Source organism: Poecilia mexicana, unplaced genomic scaffold (assembly GCF_051168715.1).
Source record: "Poecilia mexicana isolate PSO_F unplaced genomic scaffold, ASM5116871v1 scaffold_6, whole genome shotgun sequence".
In the NCBI taxonomy this organism is placed as follows: domain Eukaryota; kingdom Metazoa; phylum Chordata; class Actinopteri; order Cyprinodontiformes; family Poeciliidae; genus Poecilia; species Poecilia mexicana.
This window is the reverse complement of record NW_028263375.1, coordinates 1,637,992-1,651,288: the sequence shown is the minus strand read 5'-3', so window position 1 is coordinate 1,651,288 and position 13,297 is coordinate 1,637,992. Positions and strand designations below refer to the sequence as shown.

General features: G+C 41.4%; 2 protein-coding genes across 3 annotated transcripts in view; one reads left to right on the top strand and one right to left on the bottom strand.

The window, feature by feature from the left end:
• Positions 1–3,119, top strand: kiaa1143 (KIAA1143 ortholog). 2 transcript variants are annotated; one of them, XM_014986683.2, is made up of 3 exons: positions 1–201; positions 1,694–1,835; positions 1,934–3,119. In XM_014986683.2, the coding sequence occupies exons 1-3, from the start codon at positions 88–90 to the stop codon at positions 2,149–2,151; spliced, it is 474 nt and encodes a 157-aa protein (XP_014842169.1). In that variant the 5' UTR covers positions 1–87; the 3' UTR covers positions 2,152–3,119. The 2 variants fall into 2 exon arrangements, with proteins under 2 accessions (XP_014842169.1, XP_014842159.1); XM_014986673.2 differs by having other exon boundaries at positions 4–201; positions 1,694–1,844.
• A 279-nt stretch (positions 3,120–3,398) lies between these two features.
• LOC106917557 (STT3 oligosaccharyltransferase complex catalytic subunit B) overlaps positions 3,399–13,297 on the bottom strand; it is a 30,043-nt gene continuing 20,144 nt past the window's right edge. Inside the window, exons 8-16 of the mRNA XM_014986625.2 lie at positions 8,951–8,999; positions 8,682–8,836; positions 7,739–7,950; positions 7,168–7,355; positions 6,887–7,058; positions 5,578–5,751; positions 5,390–5,503; positions 5,082–5,291; positions 3,399–4,340 (exon numbers count right to left, since the gene is read on the bottom strand). Coding sequence (XP_014842111.2) covers positions 4,260–4,340; positions 5,082–5,291; positions 5,390–5,503; positions 5,578–5,751; positions 6,887–7,058; positions 7,168–7,355; positions 7,739–7,950; positions 8,682–8,836; positions 8,951–8,999 — 1,355 coding nt within the window. The 3' untranslated portion in view covers positions 3,399–4,259. The remainder of the gene's footprint in view (positions 4,341–5,081; positions 5,292–5,389; positions 5,504–5,577; positions 5,752–6,886; positions 7,059–7,167; positions 7,356–7,738; positions 7,951–8,681; positions 8,837–8,950; positions 9,000–13,297) is intronic.

The following is a 13,297-nucleotide window of genomic DNA, read 5'->3' as shown; positions in this document are numbered from 1 at the left end:
CACAGCAGCTCTTGTAGTCACGTTCATGTTTTGGTGCATTAGCCTGGTTAGCCCATTAGCTGAGCTTCTGTTGTAGATCATTTAGCGATGAATAAGGGGAAAGCTAGCGGCGTGTCGTGGGTCAAACCGGCGGAGCCGTCCTTTCTGAAGAAGTTTAAAACCGACGTGGGATACAAAGAAGGACCAAATGTTGACACCAAGGTAAGATTCTGTAGAAGTGGGACACGGACACAGTCAGCTTCAGGTTGGGACCCGTTTAATCTCCAATTAAGTAATAGGGAATCGATTTTGTCCCTCCAGTCCCCGACCCCAAAAATTATTTAACTAGTCATCAAAGACGAAGCATTTTTAATCAGCCTCTCATTACAGCTTTACAAAACATAAATAATTTGTGATAGCATTTTTTCCCCATTAAGCAGAGGGAGAAATTATTCGGATCTTAAAGGAATGAATTATGAAATGAAATGTTACTTCAATATTTGGTCCCTGAAGAAGAGAATCGGTTCTTAAACTGGGCTTCATGTCAGGTAACTGCAGGAGGTGGGCACCGCCATTTTAGACACGTTTATCCTTCCCTAAATCTAAAGTATATTTGGTGATGAAGCCATTTTCTTGGTAATGATTTAGTTAAATTAAAAATTACTTAATTTATTCCAAAAAGAAATGAAATGTCATAAACTCATATCCAAGTATCTTCAAAGAGTTGTAGATGGTGATGCTGTGGGCAGGAAGGATCTCCAGTAGCAGTCAGTCTTGCAAAAAAATCTAAAGAGGCCTCTGACTGAAGACTCACCATTACTGTATATTGGTCTTATGACATGCTAGAAGCTCAGTATCTGAGCAGCTCAGATGATATTTCACAGTAAGACCTCTTGGATGGAACCATACGTTTTTAGATAGTACTGCTAATCCAGCTCATTTGTTTTAGCTGCTTACATAGTGTTCTGCACATCCTGGTTTAACTGAACAGGTGAGCTTAGTAAAATGGTTGCACTGTGTACATCAAGGTTATTATAGTTAACAAAAACTAACCAAATAATGAAAACGGAAATTGAGAAAAAAAATTTAACAGAAAAATAAAAATAATTAATGGGAAAAAAAACCTATAACTGTAATTATATAATGCGTTTATAAAACGTATATGAAATGATATAATTCTTTGTTTTATTGTTTATTAGCCTTTTGAAATGACGTGAAATATATATATATATTTTTTCCACCACACAAGCAGTTTACATCGACTGTTAGCAGATTAATGTTCTCCATTCTCCTCTTGGCAGCACATAAGCTGTGCTGCAAAATGGAGACAGAAACAACTGGGAGACAGAGTCAGTCAATGTTCAGCAATTAAATACATTTTCTGAAAATGCTATCTCCTGTTGAGTATTTATTACCCAGTGGATGTTCACAATACAGTACTTTGACCTTTTGAATACTACACCTAAAAAATTAACCAGTTTGTAAAAAAACATTACGGTAGCTAATAAAAAGCAAACTATTTAACTAATAACTAATAAAAGCTAGCTAGCACACTCCAAAAGTTAACTGAATTAGACAAAAAGTCACAACAAAGTAAAACTTGAGTTACAGTTTTATAACCTTGGTGGACATTCTATACAATAAGCCCTCTAGTGAAACTCAATATGTGTTAGACTTGACCTTATTAGACCTTTTTCTATCTTTGCTCTCTCAGCGTCAGGCGATGCCCACGCCGGACGACGACAGCGGAAGCGACCGAGAAGACGAACTGCCTCAAGTCGTGGTCCTAAAAAGCGGAGACCTGAGTGCAGACGAAGTGAAGAAACTCAAGGGTGAACTGCAAGCCGGAGGCGAGGGTGAGAAAGGTCAGGTCACTCCTCTAGTTACACAACGGGAGTCGGCAGCGTTCGCAGCGTTAAAACCCTTTACCTTTTCCTTTCCGTCTCATTCACAGGTGAAGAAGCTCCTCCGGATGGCAAAATTCTCTTCAAGAAACCAGCCAAGCGCTCGTCCTCTGACAAGTTCCAGGGCATCACTGCCAGCTCCAGCAAGAAGAAGAAGGAGGACAGAGTAGGAGAGCAGGAGGAGGACAAGGACAGAAAATCTGGGAAGAAAGTTAAAAATAACAGTCTGCTGTCATTCGGAGATGATGAAGAGGAAGAGAACGATTAAACGGAAGACACAAGTGAAGGATAGAAACCAGAAGCGATGTTGAGGAGTTAAATGTTGTCATGTTTGGTCTGAAAGGACGTCTCCATTCTCCTGTGTTTGCTGCTCAGAAATCTGATAACAGTTTTCATCTCCAGCTGGACCAGCGATCATTTCTGACAAAATCCACAACCGCTTTCATCTGTATCCGGTACCGCTCTGACTTCTCCAGCAACTCCTCTATTCTTTCTGTTGCTTCTAAAAGCCAGACTTTTTCAGACTGAGTTTTTTCAGCGTTTCTAAAACTCTCCATTGTTAATTTTGGGTATTGACCTTTTTTTTTCTACTTTAGACAAGTGGACAACAAATTATCCTTGGCAGCTGTCCTCAGATTTTTAAAGACCTGACCGAACCATAGAGATGGATCAGCCAGCTGGTCCATCAACTGCCATGACTCTAACTTTACTAGAAATACCAGCATCACTGCTCCGGGATCTAACCGAGTCTAAACCTTCTTTCATCAGCACCACTGAAAAAAGAAGGAAAACTGGCACATAACATATGATATAAAGGCATATTTAGAAGCCCAGCACAGTGCTGCCTGTAGCTCACCATGTAAAGAGTCCCATCTGTCTGCACAGAGACATTCTGTGTGTCACATCAGCAGAACGCCATGGAGGCCCAAACCTGACCGTTACAAAGAAAATCTGAAATATATAAATGGCCCAATAAATCAATCAATACACTTAAAAAGCATCAATGAATTTACTAAAGAATAATTTTATCTCATTTATTAATTCACTAATCAATAAATGCTGCTTCATACTGTCTGATTTTAGTTGGCTATGAGTTCTACAGTGAAATATTTTATCATCTGACAATGTATTATGGGGGGAGTATGACCCGTTAATGCAATTTTTCATCACAATCCCCTCCAGATCATAAGAAAATATGTAATTTTTATATCAATCTGATAAAAATGTTTGATGGTTTTTTGCTGTAGTGTTAGATACTTGCTTGTTAGATGTTTCCATTTCTTGCTTGAGGAGTATTTTTTAATTATTTAAACTTATACTTTACATATTAAAAAAAACATGTTTGAAAAACAGGTCAATTTAAGATAAAAATTGCGGGGGGCAGGGCGGTTTGGCATTTTTTCCCTCATCTTCCCTCGAACTTTGAGGCCACCACAGCGCCCTCTTGTGGCCCCCACTTTGAAACACACCGGGTCAATTCATACTTTCCAAGGAAAACACAAGTGTTAAAGAAACTTTAATTGAACCTCTTTATTTCAAAAGGTATGATCAACTCCCACACCTGCATCCAGATCATTACAATTGATGGAAGAACGTTTTCTCTCTGAAAATGGAGCCCGGATAAAAACCTTGAATTATGAGGACGGGACGGGTGCGCTTGCTTTAGTCTCTGCACCGTCTGCTGTCCGTCTAATAAATACTTCCCCCCCTGACAGAGCAGCTGAGGAAAAGACCCAGCTTTTTCTGATGAGGCCTGTCCCGACGCGAACAGCTGGATGTTGTGGCAGAAGCCTCACAGCAGAGGTAAAGTCGGCTCTAGCAGGACTCAAACTGGTTTTCACCGCAGCATCCAGGAGCGAAAAGGGAAACCGAGGAACTGTGTGACTGGGGGGAAATTTAAAAAGCACGGTAATGTTGCACAAACAGAAATCTGCAGGCAGGACGCAGGTTTGGAGTCACGTTTAAAGTAAAAGTGACAGAATCCAGTGAGGCGTGATAAATGGTGCTGACCCAGCAGATGGAAACATGGCGGCTGGTTTCCAGCCTGTATGACTGAAGGAACCTTCTCAAAGAGCTGAAGAGATGTCATGAGTTCCTGAAAGAAGAGCGGTTAATATTTGGCTCTAGCGTCCTGCTGCGGTTACAATATGGGAAGGTCAAAGGTCATGGTTTTGTTTTTGCTGCACCTCCTGGATGAGCTGCGCTCCGTTTGCGAACGGAACCTTCTGGAGAAATTGATTGGTCTTGATCTGCTGCATCTTTACTCCTGCTGTGTGTGTGTGTGTGTGTGTGTGTGTGTGTGTGTGTGTGTGTGTGTGTTTCTGGGTGAAGGTCTCCTGTCCTGCTGTCAGTTTGCATCTGCTGGTGGTCAGCTCCCTACAGAGACTTCTTGGTCATTTTCTTGCCCTTCTTCAGGGACAGCTTGTTCCTGATGAAGCCCCGCTTCCTCTTGGCTGTCTGCACACAAGAACAAAACAATAAATACACATCAGGGTTGAAATTATTCAGAAGTATTCAAACCTTTTCTCTTTTTTTTTTTACATTTAATCATGTTGCAACCATAAATGTGCCGTATTTCAGTATGACATAATTTTGATCTGGAAGGAAAATGATTCCTAGTCTTTACAAAAAAAAAAATTTTGTGGTGTTTTTTTAAGCCTTCCTGATTGGGCAGAGATCGTCAGAGTGTCAGTATTCCCCACAGATTTATTACATTTAGGTCTGGACTTTGACTGGGACATTTTAACTGTAGATGTAGGTTTATCACTGCAAAAACACCAAATCTTACCAGGTGTTTTTACTTTAGTTTCAAGTGAAGATGTTTAAGTTCACTTGAAATAAGACACAACTAACTTACAAGTAACTCTTCAGACAGATATGAGCTTGTTTCAAGTCAACTTATTAATTACATGGAAAAAATATACTGTAGTAAGTAAAATAATGTACCAGTGGAAATATATTTTTAAAATCAATATTGAAGAATTATTTACTTAAAACAATCTCCTACATCTTACTGTAAAGTTAGGGTTTGATTTTAGGGTTAGGGTTAGGTTTTGATTTATTTCAAGAGTACCAACTTATTTGCAGTAGAAACTAAAGCTACTTATTAATATTTGGTGTTTTGCAGTGATTGTCCTGATGGAAGGTGAATCTGTTGTATGAAATGCATCATAGCGTTGGGGTAGCCCTGACCCTTACCTTTTTGGAGGTGTACTTCTGCCTGAGGATGTCGGTACTGCGCAGCTTGCCCTCCAGTCGGTCCCGGTTCTCCAGCTTCTTCACCTTGTATATCCGGACCAGCCAGTGCTCGGAGGTGAAGGCCTCCTCCAGGTGCTTCAGCTTTATGTCCTTGTTGCCGATCTCGGCGTTACGGGTCCGGTCAAAGCCGGGAGGGGTCCGGAAGTCCAGCTTTTTACCAGACGTGAACAGAAACAGAAAAACATAAAGGTGGTGTTCTGATTTGATGACACTGGTTGCTGTGGTAACCGCGGTGAAGCAGCTGGTACCTGCATCTCTCCGAAACGGTAGTAGGACATCTTGTACATGAGGCAGTTGAGCAGCGTGGGCGAGCCGGCCTTGTCCACCCGGAACTCTCCCTGGGGGGTGAAGTAGTCACTCTCCTGTGAGAGTAGGGTCGGGTCAGAAAAGCAATAAAAAAAAATCTTGATACCTGTGGGGTCAGAGGTCAGCTTACCCTGATGTCCTTCGGGTGCTCCCCCTCAGCGATGCGAACCATCCACAGGAACTTGTTGATGTCGTCCCCTGAGTAGCCGATCACCCCGCCGAAGATGATCAAGACATAGTCCACGTCCAGAGACCTCATGATGTCATAGGCCGCCGACTCATTGGATGACATTGCCTTGCCCACCTGCATCAGAACACACACACACCACACTGAGCACATTCTCATTGTTCAGCCGCAGGGCGAACATGTCTTCCTTTTGGTGGAGGATGATGAAGACGACACACTTCGTTCTCAGAGCGTCCACCATGTTGGAAAAAAAAAAACGGCATTCATTAACGGATGAAGGACCTCAAAGCAGATTTCATTCAACCCAATAACAATCTGATAGTTTGATCTTGTAGGAATTCATTGTCTGTTTTTGTCAGAGAATCGTTCCAGAAGGTTTAATCTGTGCGTAGGAAGGATCTCCTGTAGCAGTCTGAGTTCCTTTTACTAATACAGTGTTCACTCCTTGCAAAGCTCCCCAAAAATTTTTAAATGAAGTCTGTTTGACAATTCTCTTAAGTATGTGATTATCCATCCACATTTTTTCTTTCCACTTAATTTTCTCTTAATATGTTTAAATTGAACACTCTGAACAATCAGCTTCTTGTGGACCTTTATCCAGTCAGGGTCTCCTACTGACTCAGAGAAGTGTAGAGGTTCAGGAAACCTCAGCAGGTATTTGGAGTTCATTTGCTGATTAATGTGTGAAAACCATCAGTTTTCCAGTTATTTTATGACCTGTGTTCTTAATGTCTGAGACAATAAATTTTGGGTTTTCATTCTCTGTAAACCATAACGATCAAAGTTGCAAGAAATAAAGGCTTGAAATATTTCTCTGAGTCTCCTTCAGACTAGCCAGCAGCAATTAGGAAACAGCTGGTGGAACTGAGCATCAGCTGAGCTCATTATAGGAGCTACTTCTCAGTGAAACAGATAAAAACATTAAAGGGTTAATAGAAGAGCCATGTTGTGAGGGCGTCCTGGAGACAGACTTTCAGAAAGAGCAGGAGTTTCTTAAAGAGACAAGAGGCCCAATTTAAAGGCGCTAAATTACAAAGTCAAATTTCTTTTAAGTAATGTGATATATAACAACTGAAGTTAACAGCTATTCAATTTTTCTATGAAATGTCACCATGTGGCTGAAAACCACAAGATGCTGCCCCATTAATTATACTTCTGTTAGAGGAATCAGCATGTGGGGGATCTGCAGTTAAATATCATCATTTGGAGAGTCTTTAATGAAAAGCTGTGTGGAAGCAGAGGCGGCCCTCACCAGAGCAATGTGGCTGTTGTTCCAGGTGTTGTTGTCCACCAGAGTGGTCCGGTTGGCCATGCCTGCTATCTGGTAGCCGTAGTCCCACCATGACATCACTCTGGCGTGTTCGTCTGTGTTCTGCCTCAGCCAGTAGTACGCCTCCCGGAAGTCGTCCAGGATGTTCCGGGATCTGGCCGGGACAGACGGAGACATGTCATCCATGTGCTTGCCTTGAACCCCCCCCCCCCCCCACCACCACCACCATCCCGCCAACGACCCCGGCTTGCGACTTGGCTCACCCGTCGTGGTTGTAGGACGCCAGCACCACGCTGGGGCTGGAGTAGGCATTGCTGGTGACCCAGGTGCAGTGGACGGCGAACATCATGAGCAGCATGAGCATCAGCATGGTGACAATGGACTTAATGTTGGGGCCCAGGCCCTCCTCCGGCTTCTCCTGCTCAGAAACGTGTTTCCTCACCTTGCCGGCCTGCAGGGGGCGAAGTCAGGACAGGTTAGTGAAGGTCCAGTAGGATTATTACACACATGCAGCAGAAAGCAGCTGGTTATCAATCACTTCAAGTGTCATGGTGGATCAGATGTCATTAAAAATCTAAAAAGGCTTTTTAGATACTTTTTAGAGCTGCAGCTAATTGTTATAGCCATAGATTATTCAGGCAAACAGAAAATAATTTACATTCTGCAGATTTTTCATTTAACCACTTCACGTCTTTTTTTATACAATATTAGAAATAGCAGTTCAACAGATTTACAGACAGATTTATTTTCTAACTTCGCATTCAGTTCAAAACAACAGCTCGCGGGCCAATCACAGGTAAGGCACCATGCCTCGGGCCCCTGGCGGCCCCTCACCTTATCATAGAGGTTTCCTGCGTTCTTCCTGTCGTCCTCGTCACTGCTGTCCTCGGCGGGCGGACTCTGTCTCTTCATGTCGTCACCCAGGTAATGCTCGAAAACGCTGGAGAAGGCCACGGCCGACAGCATGCACACCACCGGGGTCAGAGTGAGCATCAGGCGCACCATGACGCCGGCGAAGTACACGGCGCTGATGGCGTACAGCGCCACTGGAGGCAGGAGGCAGACGGGGTTAGAGGCACTCAGCTACAGATGAAACCACAAGTTTACATACTCCTGAATAATAATAATAATAATAATAAAAAGAAAAACACACTTTTTATTCCTTACTGTCTGAAGTTACATCAGACCAAACTTCTCTTGTTTCAGGTCAGTTAGAATTATTTCAATTATTACTATTTGCTAAATGCCACAACCAAGAGACAGAGAGACAGACAGCTAGGGATAAAGACAAAACTAAGCCCCGCCTCCTGGCTCTGATTGATCGTTTCTAGTTAGCACTGGGAGAAGACAGAGGAGCTCCATTTTTTCACAGATTATCTGTCACATAACATACAGTCACAACATGGTGATAGTTTCAACAAATCTTTAAAAAAAAATTTAGTTTTTTTTTATTTTTTATAAAAGTTACCAATTGCTGCTTTAATGGATAGTTTTATTAATACATTCTGCCATTACTGAACCTTTAAGGTCATCCATATTCTCGATATGGCCCCAAAATTCTACAGGCCGTCACTGTGAAACGACAGAGTTCCTTTTCCTACAGTTTGTTTGCAGTGATGGTAACTATATAACAGCTTTCCACTGGATCCTACTCACTTTCTGTCAGTAAACACAAACTCTGCTTAAAAATCATCAAAGTAGCTCTGACGATAACTCTGGCTGCCGGTTTCAGGACCTCTGCTGTAAACAACATGTCGATGTTTTGACGTGAGCTTACCAAAGACGCGTTCATCATTGATGTTCCTGATGCAGAACCAGAGGCCAGCAGGGAACGTACAGACCAGAATGTGGAGGTCGAAGAAGAACGAGACCCAGGTGGTGGGCTGATGCTCCGACACCGAGGCAATGATGGGAATGTGGATCTTAGCATAACTGTGAAGTAGAGACATCAGCAGCGGCCTTTAGAAGCTCTTCTTCCACTTTATCTCCCCCCATGAATGTTATTCTACAGACAAGAATGTCTTTAATCGGACTGTGAGAACTCACCCGGTGTCCCACAGGGAGTAGAACCGGCCGCTCCATGGAGCAATGTACCCTGGAGGGGAAACACATGCAATGTTTGAGCTAAACAAACCAAAATGAACACACACTGCAGGGTGTGTGCCAGTGGTGTGACATCTATACAGTAGTTTATGTGCCCTGCATGGGAAGACCCACTGCGCAGGTGAACATCAACATGTCTGGCACTGCAGCATATGCAATGTGATCTACAGGTTGCATGTGATCACCATGGCAACCTGTTCCATGTTTTCTAAAGATAACATGGAATGAAGACGGCGTCTCTGAGGTTAGGGGTACACAATATATCAGCATTGATCAGATATAAGTAATTATTTAACATATCGGTATGGATCCAATACTAGTTGCTTTTTATCTTGTTGTATCGATCCCATATTAATCATTTAACATATCGGTATCGGTCCAATAAGTAAAACAAGGTTGCTAATAGCAACTGATGTTTATTTCCTTCTTGTTCCCATTTATGTTTCTGGAGGAAGCTGGTCATGTGGAATTTATTCAATTATGTGACAGTGATGGCGCAGAGGATTGTGGGTAGTTTAACTGAAGCAGAGAAGCAGAGTGGTCACTTTTACAAAGGTGTAGGAAAATATACATATAATATCAGTAAATATCAGTTATTGGCCATGACTGCAGTATTAACATTGGTCCAAATTTTCATTTGTGCATCTCTGAGATTCCATCAGCTGCATACTACACATATGAGCCACTGCTTCAGAATGTACATAATGATCATTTATTCATATAGTGGATGTCGACCAAAGTGCTGTACAATTCATTACAATAAAGATAATAATAATAAGAACAAGAAAAAAATATATAAAAGACAAGTAAAAAAATCCCACAAATATACACAATAAATGTCATCATAAAAGAAACTTTTACTTCTAAAATTCCAAGCTACACTGTGCAGACGCTTTGCCTGGACTGTTAAAGATTGATGTTCTCTGCATGTCAAATGTTTGAAGTGTGATGAACCAATACCCCAAGTGGTCAAATTTCCTAATAATTTGACCACTTGGTGGCACCCATACACTTTATAAAGTATTCAATTTTCTCTTCAACAGCCACGTTCTTAAACTAGTTTAAAGTTTACTGGATAAATGTGGTTGTGTTACATTAGTTGAGCAACAAAAGGTCACTCAGAACCATTTTGGTTTGAGCACAGGCTCTGTGCCAACACACTGTGTGTTTCCTTCTTCGCTGAGCCAAGTTTTTGCCACCTGCTGCATAAATAATACATGATACTTTATTTCTTAAATTCATCATTTCTAGATCCCATAAATCAAATACTTGTACTACCAATGACAGGGCAGAGGGCTGAATAATAAGGATGATTATGTTTTATCTGAACAGAAATAGCTGCTAATTGTTTGAGCAAACTGCTTTGGTGCTGAAACACCTGTGCAGTTATGGTTCTGATTAGCAGTTTGTCACAACTAGATGATTTGTGCAGAAACAATAAAAACAGCATACATTTTTAAACACAGATTAGATTTTAGATTTGATTTAGCAAGAACAAGTCGTAAAAGTAGGGGGAAACAAAACAACAAAGCATCATATTTGTGTTGTATATCTGTAAATGGCTGCCCTTCTCTCCAAGGGGTTTATTATTTTGTTTATGTCATTAGCATAAATGTGTTAAGAATGAGAACAGGCTCCATGTGGAACAGAAAGTATTTTAACAGCACTTTGCCAGCTAAGAAGAGAAGCGGCTGGCAGTGTTCACCTCGTTTTGTCGTTCCTGAGCTTTTAGAACCGAGTGATTTGGCTGTAGTGAGCTTGTTGTGCCTGAGTTACCAGCTGAAAAAGCAGACCCATTATCACTGACAGGGTAAAAGCCCCATCATGGTAATTGCTATCAAAACAACCTTTGCTCGCTAATTCCAGAGTTGTTCCCTCGCAGCACGACTCTGCGGCATGAACAGGAATGGACTAACGCGCTCGTTCAGCTCCGCATTAGCTTTTGCCAGACGATTAGCTTCATCATCCAAACTAAACACAATGGTAGCCATTTAATCTCAGGTTTTCAGGGTGATCTCATAGAACCCCTTTAACAAAACACTAAAATGAGTAGCTGTAGCTGATTGTACTACAGTAGGTTTGTTTTATTTTTCTAATTTATATCTAAAGTGTATTTATAAATTAAGTTGTACACCATGTAAATATTTTCTCTTCCCTTTAAGCTGATTTTTTTGCTTGCCTCATGTTTGCCACCTCCATGAGGCAGGGTGGGTAGAAGTCATTACATCTCTGTTATGATGCTGATTTGTCAAACGAGCTCAAGGCTGACCATCGACGGATGAGTTAGCTTAGCGGGTCGAGGGGGTGATGGTTTGTGCAACCAGCCAGCAACAGGATATATAGGTGCACATCTACAGGAATGAACACGTTGATAAAGTTCCATACTTTATCTCAGTTGATTCAGAAGTGAAAGTGAAACTCATATCTGGCGCCCCAAACCATCCCTGACAGTGGGAACTTATCTGGACTTATAGTAACATAGACTCTGGTCCTCCAGACTCTGGGATCATAACTTTTGAAATGAAATGAAACTTTTCACCTGAAGAAAGGATTTTGGACCACTAAGCAACCGTCAAGTTCATTTTCTCTTTAGTCCAGGTAAGAGGCTTCAGGCATTCTCTCTGGTTGGACACCAAGAACAGAACATTTGTAGCCCATGTGTAGGATTCATCTGGATGTAGCAGCTCTTTAATCCTCAGTCCATTCCTTGTGAAGATCCCCAAAATTTGTGAATGGATTCTGCTCATCAGTCCTGTCAAGGCTGCAATTCTCCCTGTTCTGGTTCTGGTGCAGCTTTACATGTTTTCCTTGCTATGACTAGGCCTGTCACGATAACAAATTTTGCTGAGCGATTGTCTAAAAAATTATTGCGATAAACGATAATATTGTTTCAAGACCTTTCGACACTGATTTAATGGAAATGACTAATAATGCATGCGATTTGCCATAATGCATGAGGCTGGACACCACACAGCACGACGAACCCGATCGAACCGTTATACCTCGGATTTCTGTCGGCTAATGTGTGGTGGTCTCAGGTTTTGAAAATGGGCCGACAACTCTTTTAGTGTGCGCTGGGCATTACAGTAAGGAAATGAGGAATGGAGGGTCAGTGAAGAGCACCGGAGTTGAGCCTTTTTCATTCAGTGTCAACAGAAAGAAAAAACGGCAGGAAGAGACGATAAAGCCGAGGTCAATAGGTCAATAGGTTTAATTTATTGTGCGATTAATTGATTTATCATTTATTGCGACAGGCCTAACTATGACTGTGCTTGGATGCAGTACTCTGAACAACCAGCTTCTTTACTAGTGACCTTTTGTGGCTTCCTCTCCTTATGGAGGATGTCAATGACCGTTTTCATCCTTGAGAGGCTTCGGAAACCTCTGCAGGCATTTTCAAGTGAAAGTCTGGTTTGTTTGAGAAGGTGTGAATGCATAATCAAACTCTAATGCAGACCAGAAAAAATAAAGAGCTGGTCCACCTACAACCCTACGTCTCAATTCGGTTTAAATAAACTCTGGTGCGGTTCAAAAGTAGCTTTGAATGCCAAGCTGACTGGAGACCACTCCAAAAGCAGGAAGTGGACTTTAGCGCAAGGGATTCAGGAAAAATGCAACCAAAACTAATGTGTGAGTCTAGCTATAGAGGGAGAATATGGTTCATGGTCTTTTGTCAAACGGAAAAGCGAAATCCTACAACCACTAAAGTCTGATGCCACTCCATTATGTTTACGTTTTGTGAAAAAGGAAGTTGTTCTCATGTCTTTTTCAGAAGTTTTCATGTCATTTCCTTCAGTGGTTCTTGGTGCAGTGTGAAAGAGAACCACAGCACCTAAAAATAGAACTAATGTTGCAATTTTGGTCAGCGAGTATACTGGCCTATCAGGTGTGAAAACAGCCTTAGTCATTGGAGTAATGGTGTGACAATGATTCATTTACCTTTCTGACAATATTCAAATTTTCTGAGACAATTAATTTTGGATTTTCATTATTTGTAAGCCATAATCAAAAAGACAAGAAATGTAGGTGTGAAATATTTCACTATATGTAAAGAATGTGCATAAAATGAGTTTCACTTTCTAAAAAAAGTGACAAAAATATATTGATCATTTTTATGACATGCTAATTTTTTGAGACATACCTGTACAGGCGTAAACAAGACCCAGAAGTCATGATTAAGGTGAGATATGTCATTCATATTTTAAGCATAGTTTTTCCATCATTATTCTTCTTGAAAATCTTGTGATCTATGAATGGTCAGAGGGATGCCAGAGAAGTCTCACTTCTGTT